The 12,594-nt window shown below is 35.4% G+C and overlaps 1 protein-coding gene across 1 annotated transcript; it reads right to left on the bottom strand.

Annotated features, from left to right (window-relative positions):
* Positions 1 to 1,863: 1,863 nt before the first annotated feature.
* On the bottom strand, positions 1,864 to 12,335 carry LOC136230674 (uncharacterized). The gene is made up of 5 exons (XM_066019827.1): positions 12,045 to 12,335; positions 11,894 to 11,963; positions 2,658 to 2,767; positions 2,223 to 2,337; positions 1,864 to 2,114 (listed from the first exon to the last, which is right to left on the bottom strand). The coding sequence occupies exons 1-5, from the start codon at positions 12,106 to 12,108 to the stop codon at positions 2,030 to 2,032; spliced, it is 444 nt and encodes a 147-aa protein (XP_065875899.1). The 5' UTR covers positions 12,109 to 12,335; the 3' UTR covers positions 1,864 to 2,029.
* Positions 12,336 to 12,594: the final 259 nt, after the last annotated feature.

Raw genomic sequence — 12,594 nt, 5'->3', positions numbered from 1 at the left:
CAAAGTCAACATGAGCATTGACACACAACAGAAGCTGAGTAAAATGTAACTGAACCTTGTTAAAAGAAAAGTCTTCTTCAGAATAACGCTTGAAGGCAAAGCTGACCGAAGAAGCTGAGTAGAATGTGACCCAGCATAGATAAAGAAATAGATTGAAGACAAAGCCGAACAATCAAGTTGAGTATTCGTCAGGACAACGCCAATGATCCGTCGACTAGAAGACAAAGTCCGACACAGGTCTGCAACAATTAAGAAGCCTCAGAAATCCGCTTAGAGACCTTTTCGAGACGCATGGATCAACTGGCATTTGGCAAGAAGACAAAACTGGCGCTAGAAGACGAACTTGGCAGAAGAAGACGAAACTGGCAAGCCTGACGCCTGTTAAAATCAGACAACATGATTGGCATGCGATTCTGGAAGCTGACCAATGAATGACGTTTGAAGACCGTTACTCCCAACGGATATGTCGGAATTCAAATGATTTGAAGCTTCAGAATTCACTATAAAAGGACAAGTTCATCACTTGGATCCACATGACACATACAAGCAAATACAGACAGAAAAGCAAATCTTCACAAGAGTGAAAATCCAAAATAGAAGCTGTCTGAAAAGAAAGCAAGTTTTTACACCCAATTTCCAATCTTTGTGTAAAAGTCTAGAGTGAATTTTATTCATCTAAAGTGTTCTTCATTTAGAAAGAACAATTCTGTATCAATTGTAAAGGTTAGAAGAGTGGGGCTGAGTACTCGGTTTTAGTTGTAAAGTGTTCTTCATCTCATATTGTTTTTATTTGTTCTTCATTTCTTTCTTTTGATTCAATTGGAAGAAATTACTATCAATTTCATCATGAGTTTCAACCTTGGAAGATTAGCTTTGATGGAAGCTTTTGATGGTCAAATTCGTAACTGGTTTTACTTCCAAATTTACTCAATTGGTACTTTATCTTTTCTTCTATTGTATTTTGTTGGGGGTGTGTATAATTCATGCCCGGTCTAACATTTTCTTTTGTTCGTTAAGAGATGTGTGCAATTTCAAGACTATTAAAGGATAGTCTGGATATAAAATTGTATATGAAAGAAAAAAAACTTTATTTGTACCTTATCTGATAATAATATAACAGTTAATTACTTTGTTCTTGGTTGAGTCAGTAATTAATTATATATATAAAATGTAGACCTATATATTAGGAACTTCTAGACTTGATCTGACCTCTAAAAAACCATAAAGAGTTCAAGTTGAAAATAAAAAATTTAAGAGTTACGAAAAAAAGATTGCAACCATAAAGAGTTGAGGTTGAAAATAAGAATTTTAAGAGTTACCACTAAAAAAAGATTGCAAATTCTCAATGATAGAAAACATGCATTGTACACTCAATATGTAAATGTTAAAAAAGTGGTTAATGATATTAATTGAATTATTATTATTATTCAATATTTTAATATGTTATAAATAAAAATTATCATTATATTAAATTTTAATAGTTATATGTTCTTTAATTTATGAATTTCTAGACATTTATACAATTATAACGAAACCAAATAAAAAAAATCAGTGCAAAGCATAGGTCTAAAACTAGTTCTTTCTAATGCAGATGATTGCTCCGAATTAGGGACATTATCACCCAGTGTCACACTCACTTACATCAAAACAACTTTTACTCAGTCCATTTATCAAGCGACAAGCTAATGAGTTGGCTCATGCTTTTGCGCAATCTTCTCATTAACTATACTTGTGTCATGTTTTTTAATCATGGTGCGAGTTTTATTTCAAAACTCGCCTCTAATCCAGTTGATTGAGGCTCTTCAGTAAGGTTTTTTTTTTTTTTTTTTCTGAAAAAAAGGTCAAAAAAACAATTCACTGCTGTAGCCTCTGGGACTAGGACCTGTGCATATAATTTAACTGGATTCAGACACGTTATATGTACATTTGATTAACGAGAGGAATAATAATAACGCAAACTTTTCATAAGTAGAAAATGGAGATGCATTGAAGGAAGAATTAAGGTTGTAGAACTGCAATGGCAAGTATGTCAAAGGTTTTTTCGTGCAAGCTGCCATATAAACTGATCAACAGCCACCATTGCACGAGATGCTGCACCACTTGACCCATCATACCTGTCAAGAAAATTCAATCTTTTCTGTACTTTTCCCAAAACCTAAGATATATCCACCGATACCAAATGCACAATTGAACATGTCATAACAAATTTGATAAGGGCTTACAAGGCAACCAAGAGAAATGCTGCTGTCTGCATCACAATAGCTCCTTCACCAGCAGGTTTTGATGTATTTAGGCATCTTGCTGAAAACCAGTTCTCGTGAATTGAAGTAACCATATCTGCAATTGCCACATTAAAGATAGTATAGGATGTAAAATAGAAAATAACTCGGATTGGGGGTATTGGCAGAGGATCCATTCAAGCTATAAAATAAGATCATCTGAGAGATATGTACTTTCAAAAATTAAGAGATACTTGTGAGAACCAAGTGCTAATTTGGAAACAAAAACAAAACCCGGATGCAGAATTGCACCTTGTTTGCTAACCAATTCTTAAACTAGAAATATCTTTGCAGTTATATTATTAACCCCTTTAATTTCTTTTATATTCAATTTAGCAACACATCAAGTATTACATCTACTGCTGCAGTGTGACTTACATTGACTTGGCCCAATAGTAAAGCTTTCTGTCTGTAGTTTGTTGCGTTTGATGAAGTCAATGAAGTGACTCAGTTCAATAGGATTGACTTTCATTCCTTCTTGTTCTGCACTAAAACCACACAGATCAAACCTTTCAGCATTACCAAACTTTCAAATTTTGGCAATAAACAATAAATAAATGTTTGTTTGTTTTTTGGGAGAGGTTAAATAAATGTTTCTTGCAACACAAAATTCAGAGGCGCAATTGTCCAAAAGGAAATGGCAAGTTTTAATTACGGATAACTGCCAAATTTGATCCTAATATTTTTGGATGATTGCATATTTGACCCTGAAGTACGAAATGGTACAAACTACCCTTAACGTTTACAAGCAAAATTAATTTTATCCCTATCCAATAAAAATTTGAATGAACTGGTTTGACATTTATTTGACTGTCATATCTGACTTCAAAACAAATTTGTCGATAAATTGAAGTAGTTTCATACATTTTTTTTATTGGTTATTTGTAACTATATTAATAACACAGTTAACATCTTAGACCCTTTGATGAAAAATATTTTGTGATTAACTTATATGTTACTTTAATTATTAGCATTTTAACATGTTTTTTTTTGTAACTATGTTAGCAAACCCCTAACTATATTAGACATGATTGATATTTGGAAGGTCTGATATCATGTGGCACTAAAATAACACTAAAACCAGTCTTTTCCGGAAACATAAGTTAAAATTGATCTTGATTGAAAACGTTAGGAGTAAATTTGTACCAAGAAATATGTTAGGGATAAATCAGCACTTCTCAAAAACATGTTAAGATCACATTTGGCCCTTAATTATTACCAAAGCAGTAATGTTCCTCTTCAAACTCAGAAAAACTATCAAGGATAAGTGGAAGCTGAAATTGATAATATTGATAGCAAATAATCGAGCTGGCAGCAAACGCAACTCAAGTAAAAACCTGACTAGATGAACAAAGTTCAAAAACTTATGGCTGTCAAATAGTTCCAGTGGTAACAGGGTCTTGGATCTTAAGTATACAAGCATGCACTTGATCGGCGAGGCTTGGAAATATAAAAGAATAAAAATAAAAATATCAAAATTAAGACCAAAATGAATAACGTACAATGTCAAGATTATGTAATTCGACTAATAATATTCAAAACATAAATTTTGCATATTCTTAGCATCAATGTTTTCGAAATCCAAATAGACAGGCTTAAAATGATAATCTTAATAATACTTGTTTGGCTCTTTTGTGCCAGAGAATTATAGTATTCTCAAACTGTGGAATTAAACCTACAGACCCGTAAAATCAAACAACTATTGGAAATAAAAGAGACCTTAAAATTTCTTGAGGTTCTGTGATCAAAACCATACCAGTCTAAGAAATACTTGAAGAACAAAATCAAATAAACTGAAAGAAAATTATGTATTTGGATTGAAATTAAACTGTAAGTCTACATACTCAGAAACAAATTCAAAAGGAAAAACTGTCTAGAGAAAAATTGCTAGAGTTTTGCTTGAGTGTGTGTTGAATTGTCTCTGTGCAAACAATTGCCCCCTCAAACATGAATTTGAAGAACGTAAATTTCATTCTTGATTCTTCAAAAACCGTGGTATCAACTTTTAAAGGTGTCGCATGATAGTTCTTTAGGTGACATAAAAATATAGACCATGAAGTCCGCCTTGTGTCACTTCCATGCTAATACCTCAATTCCTCAATTGGAGGATTGCACGCTAACCTCTGAGATATCCCGATAGATATATATTGGAGTTGAAATAATTTATTGAAATCTCCTACTTTTATATTGATGTTCTCTTCTGACTCAGATTTCCCTCCAACTCCAGCTCTTACTTTTCCCTCGACTTGACATCTCCTCACTGTTTTTTTTTTCTTATCTGAAACTGAAAGCGGCCAACTCGACAAAGGCCAGACACAGTTTTAGGACATCTTCTCGAATGACCTCCATAGTAACCAAGGGAATCTGTTGAGGGATATCAATCTGGTGAACATAAGGTACATGAGGAAATCCAGTGTTTCTTCCATTTTCTCTATAGTTGCCCCCATTTTTCTAGTGATATGGTGGCCTCCTGCCTCATGATATAAAGTTGTGTAGGAGGTAGGATTAGTATTTTCAAAATATCGAGGAACAAGTGGCTTACCAGAATTTTCTCGACCTGTTGAATTTGAGGCCTTTTTCAAGACGACCTCCTCCCTCAAAGGCGGAATCTGATACTTCTCAGCATCAGACACACCACATCCTTCACTGGACTCCGAGGAGCCTTGAGGAAGATGGTTTCCTCCACTCTTGATGACCCATGGCTGCAACAACTTCAGGAGTATCTTATCCATCTCCCGATCCATATTGTTCCTTAGAACTTCCAGATTCTTTTCAATGGAATTAAAATGTCCAATTTTTGTTTGGTTCTTTTGTGGAAAATGCGGGCACGCAAGAGAATTATAGTATTCTCGAACTGTGAAATTAAACTGAGTGCGCCTACAGACTCCTAAAATGAAATGACTATTGGAAAGAGACCTTAAAATTGCCTGAGGTTCCGATGATCAAAATGATACTAGCCTACGAAATACTTGAAGAACAAAGTAAAATAAATTGAAAGAAAATTACGTGCTTGGATTGAAATTAAACTGAACATCTACACACTGAGAAACAAATTCAAAAGAAAAAACTGAACTTGGAAAATTTAAATTGCTGATATCTAGAGAGAAATTGCTAGAGTTTTGCTTGAGTTAAGGTTGTAATCGTGCCGAGCTTTGGTCTTGCTCAAGCTTGGCTCAGCTCATTAGATAAACGAGCTCAAGCCGAGCTTCGAGCTTATTTCGAGCCCAAAATCCTATATGAACTTGGTTCATTAAGAAAATTATCTAACCATGAATTGTTTGAGTAAATCGTTAATTATATTTATGAAGTTTGCTCATAAATAGCTCTTTAATTGTGTACATAAAAAAGCTCACAAGCAAAATGTCTACCTTCAGATCACGTAATGAGTAACTGCTCTACTACTTTGACTTTCACAATGGATTGATTTTGACACCTAATTTTTATGCTTTTTAATTGGCTCACAAAATACACGTTAAAATATTAAATGACTTCTTGATTCCCCTAAGTTTACCTTAAAGGGCGTTTGTTTTGAGGGTTTTAGGAAAGCGTAAGGGAAAGAGCATGTTTCATTCCTTTTGTTGGTGTTTGTTTTATTAATTCAATTATTCCATTTACTCTCTTTTAGTTTTGGGTTTACCCCTAACTCTTCTAATCCCATTCCCCCAACCCCTGAGGTTTTCCATTCCATTTCCTCTCTCTCACTAATTTGAATATCTACCATCCTTATAAAATTTCATTTTAGTCTCTATTTTGTTTTTAATTTTTATTTTGATCCATATATTTATTTATTTTTACTTTTTTAATCATTGGATTAATTTCACTTTTGATCCTTATACTTATATATTATTTATTTATTTATTCTCAAAAAATATTTTTGACTAATTTTTATTTTTTGATCCTTATATTTATTTATTTATATTTTTTATTCCTAGAATAATCTCACTTTTGATCCTTATACTTATTTGTTTTTACTTTTTTATCCTGAAATAATTTTGACAAATATTTTTCTTTTATCATATTATTCAGGTTTGGTATTTATTTTTAATTTTTTTTAAATAGAATATTTATGCATTTTTTTTTATTTATTTTATTTCAGTTTCTTCAGTTTCATCGTCTTTTGATTTTAATGGTAGAATAAATTGATTTTCATTCTTATATTTACATGTGATTAATTTATTAATATAGACACATGTATGTATAGAAATTATCGTTAAAAATACAACTCAAGTTTATTACCTCATTTGAACCAACCAGTCACAAAGGGAATCATGGGTATATCATTCACTTTCTGGAACAAACAGACAAGGAAATTCAGGGTCATTCCATTCCTTTCTCCTTGTCTGCCTTTCTTGATTCCATTCCATTATCCATGTGTGAACCATCCATGTGTGAACCAAACGCCCCCTAAGTCTCTTATGCGGTTCACTCTAGGAAGTTTGTTTTCTCTAAGGTTCACTCTAGGAAGTTTCCCCTGGTTTCCTTTAAGATGTTTCCTTTGGGGAAACTGTGGTTCACTCTAGGAAATTCTAAGCGAACGGTGCACCATAAAAACTTAAAAAACTAAAATGAAAAGTTTTCTAAAAGAATAAGTTTCCTAAAAAAAATTTCTCCCATGAAAAACACTACTAAATAACTACAATTAGTAATCAAGGTTAATCTTAATTTTCTTCATCCTTAAGGACAACACATTCAAATTGACACTTCCAATTTTTAATTGTCTATATAGCAAGCACATCCTATGTCAAACAATCATCTCCGGACACTAATCCATCTTCTTTTCTCATACTTGCATCACTAAATACATTCTAGGCATAAATTCTTCATTCTTGCGTCTATATTTCATAAATGAATACTTGCCTAATATTAATGTGTAATTTTTGAACGGACCAGTTATCATCTGAGAACATAGGGCATTACCTTTAAGAAGCTTAAGTGGAGTTGATCCTGAATTAGTTAGTTTGGAGTGTAAGTTCAGCAACAACAGAAGTAAGGAGACATGGACAATCACCCTGGATGAGAGGGTTATCCAGGGCTCGGAGTGCTTCCGTTATTTAGGGTCTATTATTCAAACAGATGAAAATGTTGCTCATATGATTAAATCTGGTTGGTTGGAGCGGAAGAGTGCTATGGGTTTCCTTTGCGACCCGGCATGCCTAATAGATTGAAGGGAAAATTCTACCGCACGACAATTAGACTTGCATTGTTATATGATACGGAATATTTGTCGGTGAAATAATGTCACATTCATAAAATGTCTGTGGCGGAGATGCGTATGTTGCGATATATGTCTGGTCATACGAGAAAGGATCGGGTGAGGAATGAAATAATTAGGACGAAAGTAAGGGTTTCATCTATTGAGAATAAAATGAGGGCAAACCGACTAAGGTGGTTTGGCCATGTAAGACGAAGAGCGCTTGATACGCCTGTTAGAAGGATTGAAGACTGGCAAAGAGATGCAATGGTGAGGGGTAGGGGAAGACATAAGCAAACTTGGAAGAGGGTGATTGAGAGTGATATGAGTTTATTGGGGATTGAGGAAAATATGTGGATAGGACGGAGTGGAGGGAGAGAATTTATATCGCTGACACGACTTGATTTCACGGTTTCGTATGACAGTTCATGTTAGCCGACCCTGAATCATTTCGGGACTAAGGCTTTGTTGTTGTTGTTGATATGAGACGAGAATGGGAATACCCCATACTATCCGCCATGTTGCGAATAAAAAATGTTGATGGATGCGGATAAAAAATGGAAGGAAAAATGACAAGTATCAAGATGAATTATTTATTTTAAAATCTCTTTCACTTTCATTCTAATTTGAGTTATTTAGAACTTTAAGTGTCTGAATTTGTTGAACGTTTATTTTTTCTATGTTTCACTAAATTTGTAATTTATTTGATTTATTTGCTTATTCTTAATGAGTAAGGGTACCCGCAAATTAAATGAGATGGGAATGTAATTCATAATGTATACCGTTAGGACAATGGGACGAGGCAGATAGTTCCAATAATAAATGGGTAAGGACAGCAATGGCATTGCCCACCTGTTTGCATCCCTATAGCTTAGTAATAAGCTCATGTCTCACAAAGAGAGCCTGCCTTTCACAAACTGAGACACTGAGGATGGAGCCCTCATGAGCCTTGAGCTTGAGGCATGACTAAGGTGTGCCAAATATTAATTTGTGTCACTTCTATAACTTTCCTAGACAACAATAAAGTAAAACCGACACTGGAAAGAAAAACTTGAAATCTAACCCTTTGAAGGCTTTTCTGGCTTCAAACATAAGAATTCAGATCCTAGATTGTAAAATAATGATAAACAGTTTTTTACATATAATAAAGAACTGGATACCAGATGTAAAAGGGTCAACCGATATGTGTATGCTAGATTCTATATACGAGCTAGATATGGAGCTCTTTTTCTAGAAGAGAAGACAAACACTTGTGGTGATCAAATAATTCAAAGAATAGAAAAGTAAGAGAAAACACAGATAAATAGAAAAGAGAATAACAATATTCCCACATTTCCATAATAGGATATCAAGATGCCATACAATCAGAACAAAATAATTGAGGAAATTATTCACATAACTAGAGTTCTATAAAAATTAAAAGCCTCATGGACACAGCAAATCAAGAGAATAATAAACAAGTTAAAATACACAAAAGCTAAAGATGCCAACCATAAAAGAAATTGTTATGATAACAATAATGTGCTCACAAGAATCATTTTTTGTTCTAGAATTACATTCTAGCAACTTTCATATTTACTAAAACATAGACATATCAAGTGAAGAAAGAAATGAAGATTAATACAAAAGCCATTCAACTTTCATCTTATAAGTTATGACAGGAATACTAAGTTCCTAATATTCATGTTATACACTAATGGATACCCAAAATCACCCCCAGCAGTTCAAAAGAAGAATGAATACAACAACAACAAAGCCTTAATCCCGAAATGATTCGGGGTCGGCTAACATGAACCATCATATAAAACTGTGAAATCAAGTCGGATCAGCGACACAAATTATCCCCCTCCACTCTGTCCTATCCACTACCATATTTTCCTCAATCCCCAATAAACTCATATCACTCTCGATCACCCTCCTCCAAGTTTGCTTAGATCTTCCCCTACCCCTCACCACTACATCCCTTTGCCACTCTTCAGTCCTCCTAACCGGCGCATCAAGCGCTCTTCGTTTTACATGGTCAAACCACCTTAGTCGGTTTTTCCTCATTTTATTCTCAATAGATGTAACCCCTACTTTTGTCCTAATTATTTCATTACTCACTCGATCCTTTCTCGTATGACCACACATCCATCTCAACAAACGCATCTCCGCCACCGACATCTTATGGATGTGACAGTGTTTAACTGCCCAACACTCCGTACCATATAACAGTGCGGGTCTGATTGCCGTGCGGTAGAATTTTCCCTTCAATCTATTAGGCATGCCGAGGTCACAAAGGAAACCCGTAGCACTATACCACTTCGCCCAACCAGATTTAATCCTATGAGCAACATCTCCATCTACTTCTCCATCTATTTGGATAATAGATCCTAAATACCGAAAGCAATCCGATGCCTGAACCACTGTCCCATCTAGGGTGATTGTCCCTGCCTCCCTACTCCTATCGCCGCTAAACTTACACTCCAAATATTCTGTCTTACTTCGGCTCAACTTAAAGCCTCTAGATTCTAAAGTTTGTCTCCATAGTTCCAACTTCCTCTCCACGCCTTCTTTCGTCTCATCAACCAACACAATATCATCTGCAAACAACATACACCATGGTATACCATCTTAAAGTGAACTCGTTAGTTCATCCATAACAATGGCAAAAAGAAATGGACTTAGTGCAGAACCTTGATGCACTCCAATCGTAATAGGGAACTCTTCACTCTTCCCAACACTGGTACGTACACTCGTGCATGCTCCCTCATACATGTCCTTTATGATGTCAATATATTTCCGCGAAATGCCTTTCCTTATTAAGGCCCACCAAAGTCCTTCCCTTGGTACCTTATCATATGCCTTCTCCAAGTCAATGAAAACCATATGCAAGTCTTTCTTCTTATTTCGATAGTGCTCCATTAATTGTCTCATTAGATGGATGGCTTCCATAGTTGATCTTCCCGGCATAAAGCCAAACTGGTTTTCCGAGATCTTCACCGTCCTCCTTAGCCTTTGTTCGATCACTCGCTCCTAAAGTTTCATAGTGTGACTCATTAATTTGATTCCCCGATAGTTGGCACAATCCTGGACATCACCTTTGTTCTTATACAAAGGGATTAGGATACTTTTCCTCCATTCTGATGGCATCTTATTGTTTCTCCAAATTTTGTTGAAGAACGTCGTCAACCATTCAATTTCTCTCTCTCCCAAACATCTCCAAATCTCAATAGGGATGTCATCAGGTCCTACTGCTTTCTTCAATCTCATCTTATTTAATGCCATTTTGACTTCACCCTTTTGAATTCTCCGTATGCATTCACGATTTACCATATCGTGAGGGATACTTATATCTCCCACATCTTGTCCGCGATCTCCATTAAATAAGTTATCAAAATAGGACCTCCATCGTTCCTTGATATCCTTATCTCCAACTAGGACTTTTTGGTCAACATCCTTCACACATTTAACTTTTGCGAGATCTCACGTCTTCCTATCTCTCATCCGAGCAATTCTATATATGTCTCTTTCCCCTTCCTTCGTATCCAATCTTGTATACAGATCCCGATTCACCTTTGCTCTAGCCTCTCGTATGACATTCTTTACTTCCCTTTTAGCCTCTTTGTACTTTTCGTAGTTCTCATCACTCCTACACTTCCCTAATATTTTATAGGATTCTCGCTTACTCTTTACTGTTTGTCGTACTTCTTCTGTCCACCAAGATGTGTCCTTACCCGGTGGCATGCTACCTTTAGATTCCCCTAGAACTCAAAAGAAGAATGAATACTCAAACAAAAAACAAAGTGCAGTTTACCCATAAAACATAGGGTTAAGGGTAAAAAATTCCCCTAACATATTTGGGTGCATGCAATTAACCACTCAACGTTATCGAGTTCGAGAGTAAAATGTTCTTCTCTTTTTAACCTAGCTCAATTTCTCAATTTTCAAGGGGTTCTGTAGAAAAACCTTTAGGATAAGGTCTAAATTTGCCAGTAATACGCTGCTTGGGAAGAGCAATTTAAGACCTATCGTACAAAAAAAGGCACAATGTTGACTCCATGGTAGAAACACTAGCCTGACTTTGCCTTTCTTTCAAGGGATTGATCCAAAAATATATCAGTAATTATAACAAATTTGATTCATCGGTAATTTTCACGGTTGTATTGAAAAATATAAAATTGAGCTACAATTTGTACCCTGTGTCAATATTGCACCATTTTGAACGACAAGAGTTAAATTGCTCTTCTCCAAAAGCCTCGTGAGCAAATTCAGATCTTATTCGAAATATTTTGAATTATCAGTAAGCTTTATCGTATTTACTTAAAAAATGGCACTATTGAGCTAGGCATGAATCCTCCAAAATGTGAAGTGTTTAATTGTAGCATTGATTTGATAGGAGGAATCGTAAAATACAGAAAGGAAAGCACAAAATTTCACTTACACAGTAGAAAGCAACCTTGATGGTCCCGTCGGATCATAGTTAATGAGCAGAGCTGCCCTCAATGGCTCACCTAGCAATCAATCGTCAAAGAAAGCATATCAGTCAATGCATTATATGTATACGCATCTAACTAAAAAGGCTGTCTTGTTACCAGAAGAAGAAATATTGAGGGAAGCCCATCTTTCCCAGGTCTTGTGTACAAAACCAAAGTCCATGTCACCAAATACCCTAATCAACCATTGAAAAACTTTCGAGTTCTATGTACGATAGCAACTGCAGAGGAAATTTCAAAATCCTAAAAAGGAGGACAATAAAGGAATACAAAGGGAAAGGATCGTAACTCAAATCCCTAAGTAGCGGCAAAGGAAAAACGCAGGCACACAAGTGCTGTTTGCGCAGTCCTTGAGCTGTTTCAGTTCCAACGCTTGTAGAAAGCCAGGCTTAAAAGAGGGCCCGTGAATGTGGGCTGAATCTAAAATACTACTGGTGGAAAGCCCCCCGATCCGATCATGTTATCATGGCTAAATTATAAAATTGGGTTAAATTGGAACTAAGGGCCTGTTTGTTTTACCAACTGTTTACTGTTACGGTTTGCTATTTGCTGTTGGCAAAAACTGCTTTTCCAAAAAGCAGAGATTTAGACCGCTTTTCAGGTGTAAAAAGCAAACAGGAGGTCATTAACCAAACACCTAATGTTGTTT

Source organism: Euphorbia lathyris, chromosome 5, assembly GCF_963576675.1.
Source record: "Euphorbia lathyris chromosome 5, ddEupLath1.1, whole genome shotgun sequence".
NCBI classification, from domain to species: Eukaryota; Viridiplantae; Streptophyta; class Magnoliopsida; order Malpighiales; family Euphorbiaceae; genus Euphorbia; species Euphorbia lathyris.
This window is presented reverse-complemented; position numbering and strand designations above follow the sequence as displayed.

Coding starts and splice junctions, on each gene's coding strand:
- LOC136230674 (XM_066019827.1), bottom strand. CDS start 12,108: ATGGACTTTGGTTTTGTACACAAGACCTGGGAAAGATGGGCTTCCCTC. Junction 2,768..11,893: donor TCAAGGTTGCTTTCTACTGT/GTAAGTGAAATT, acceptor GTGTGGTTTTAG/TGCAGAACAAGAAGGAATGA. Junction 2,338..2,657: donor TACTATTGGGCCAAGTCAAT/GTAAGTCACACT, acceptor TGGCAATTGCAG/ATATGGTTACTTCAATTCAC.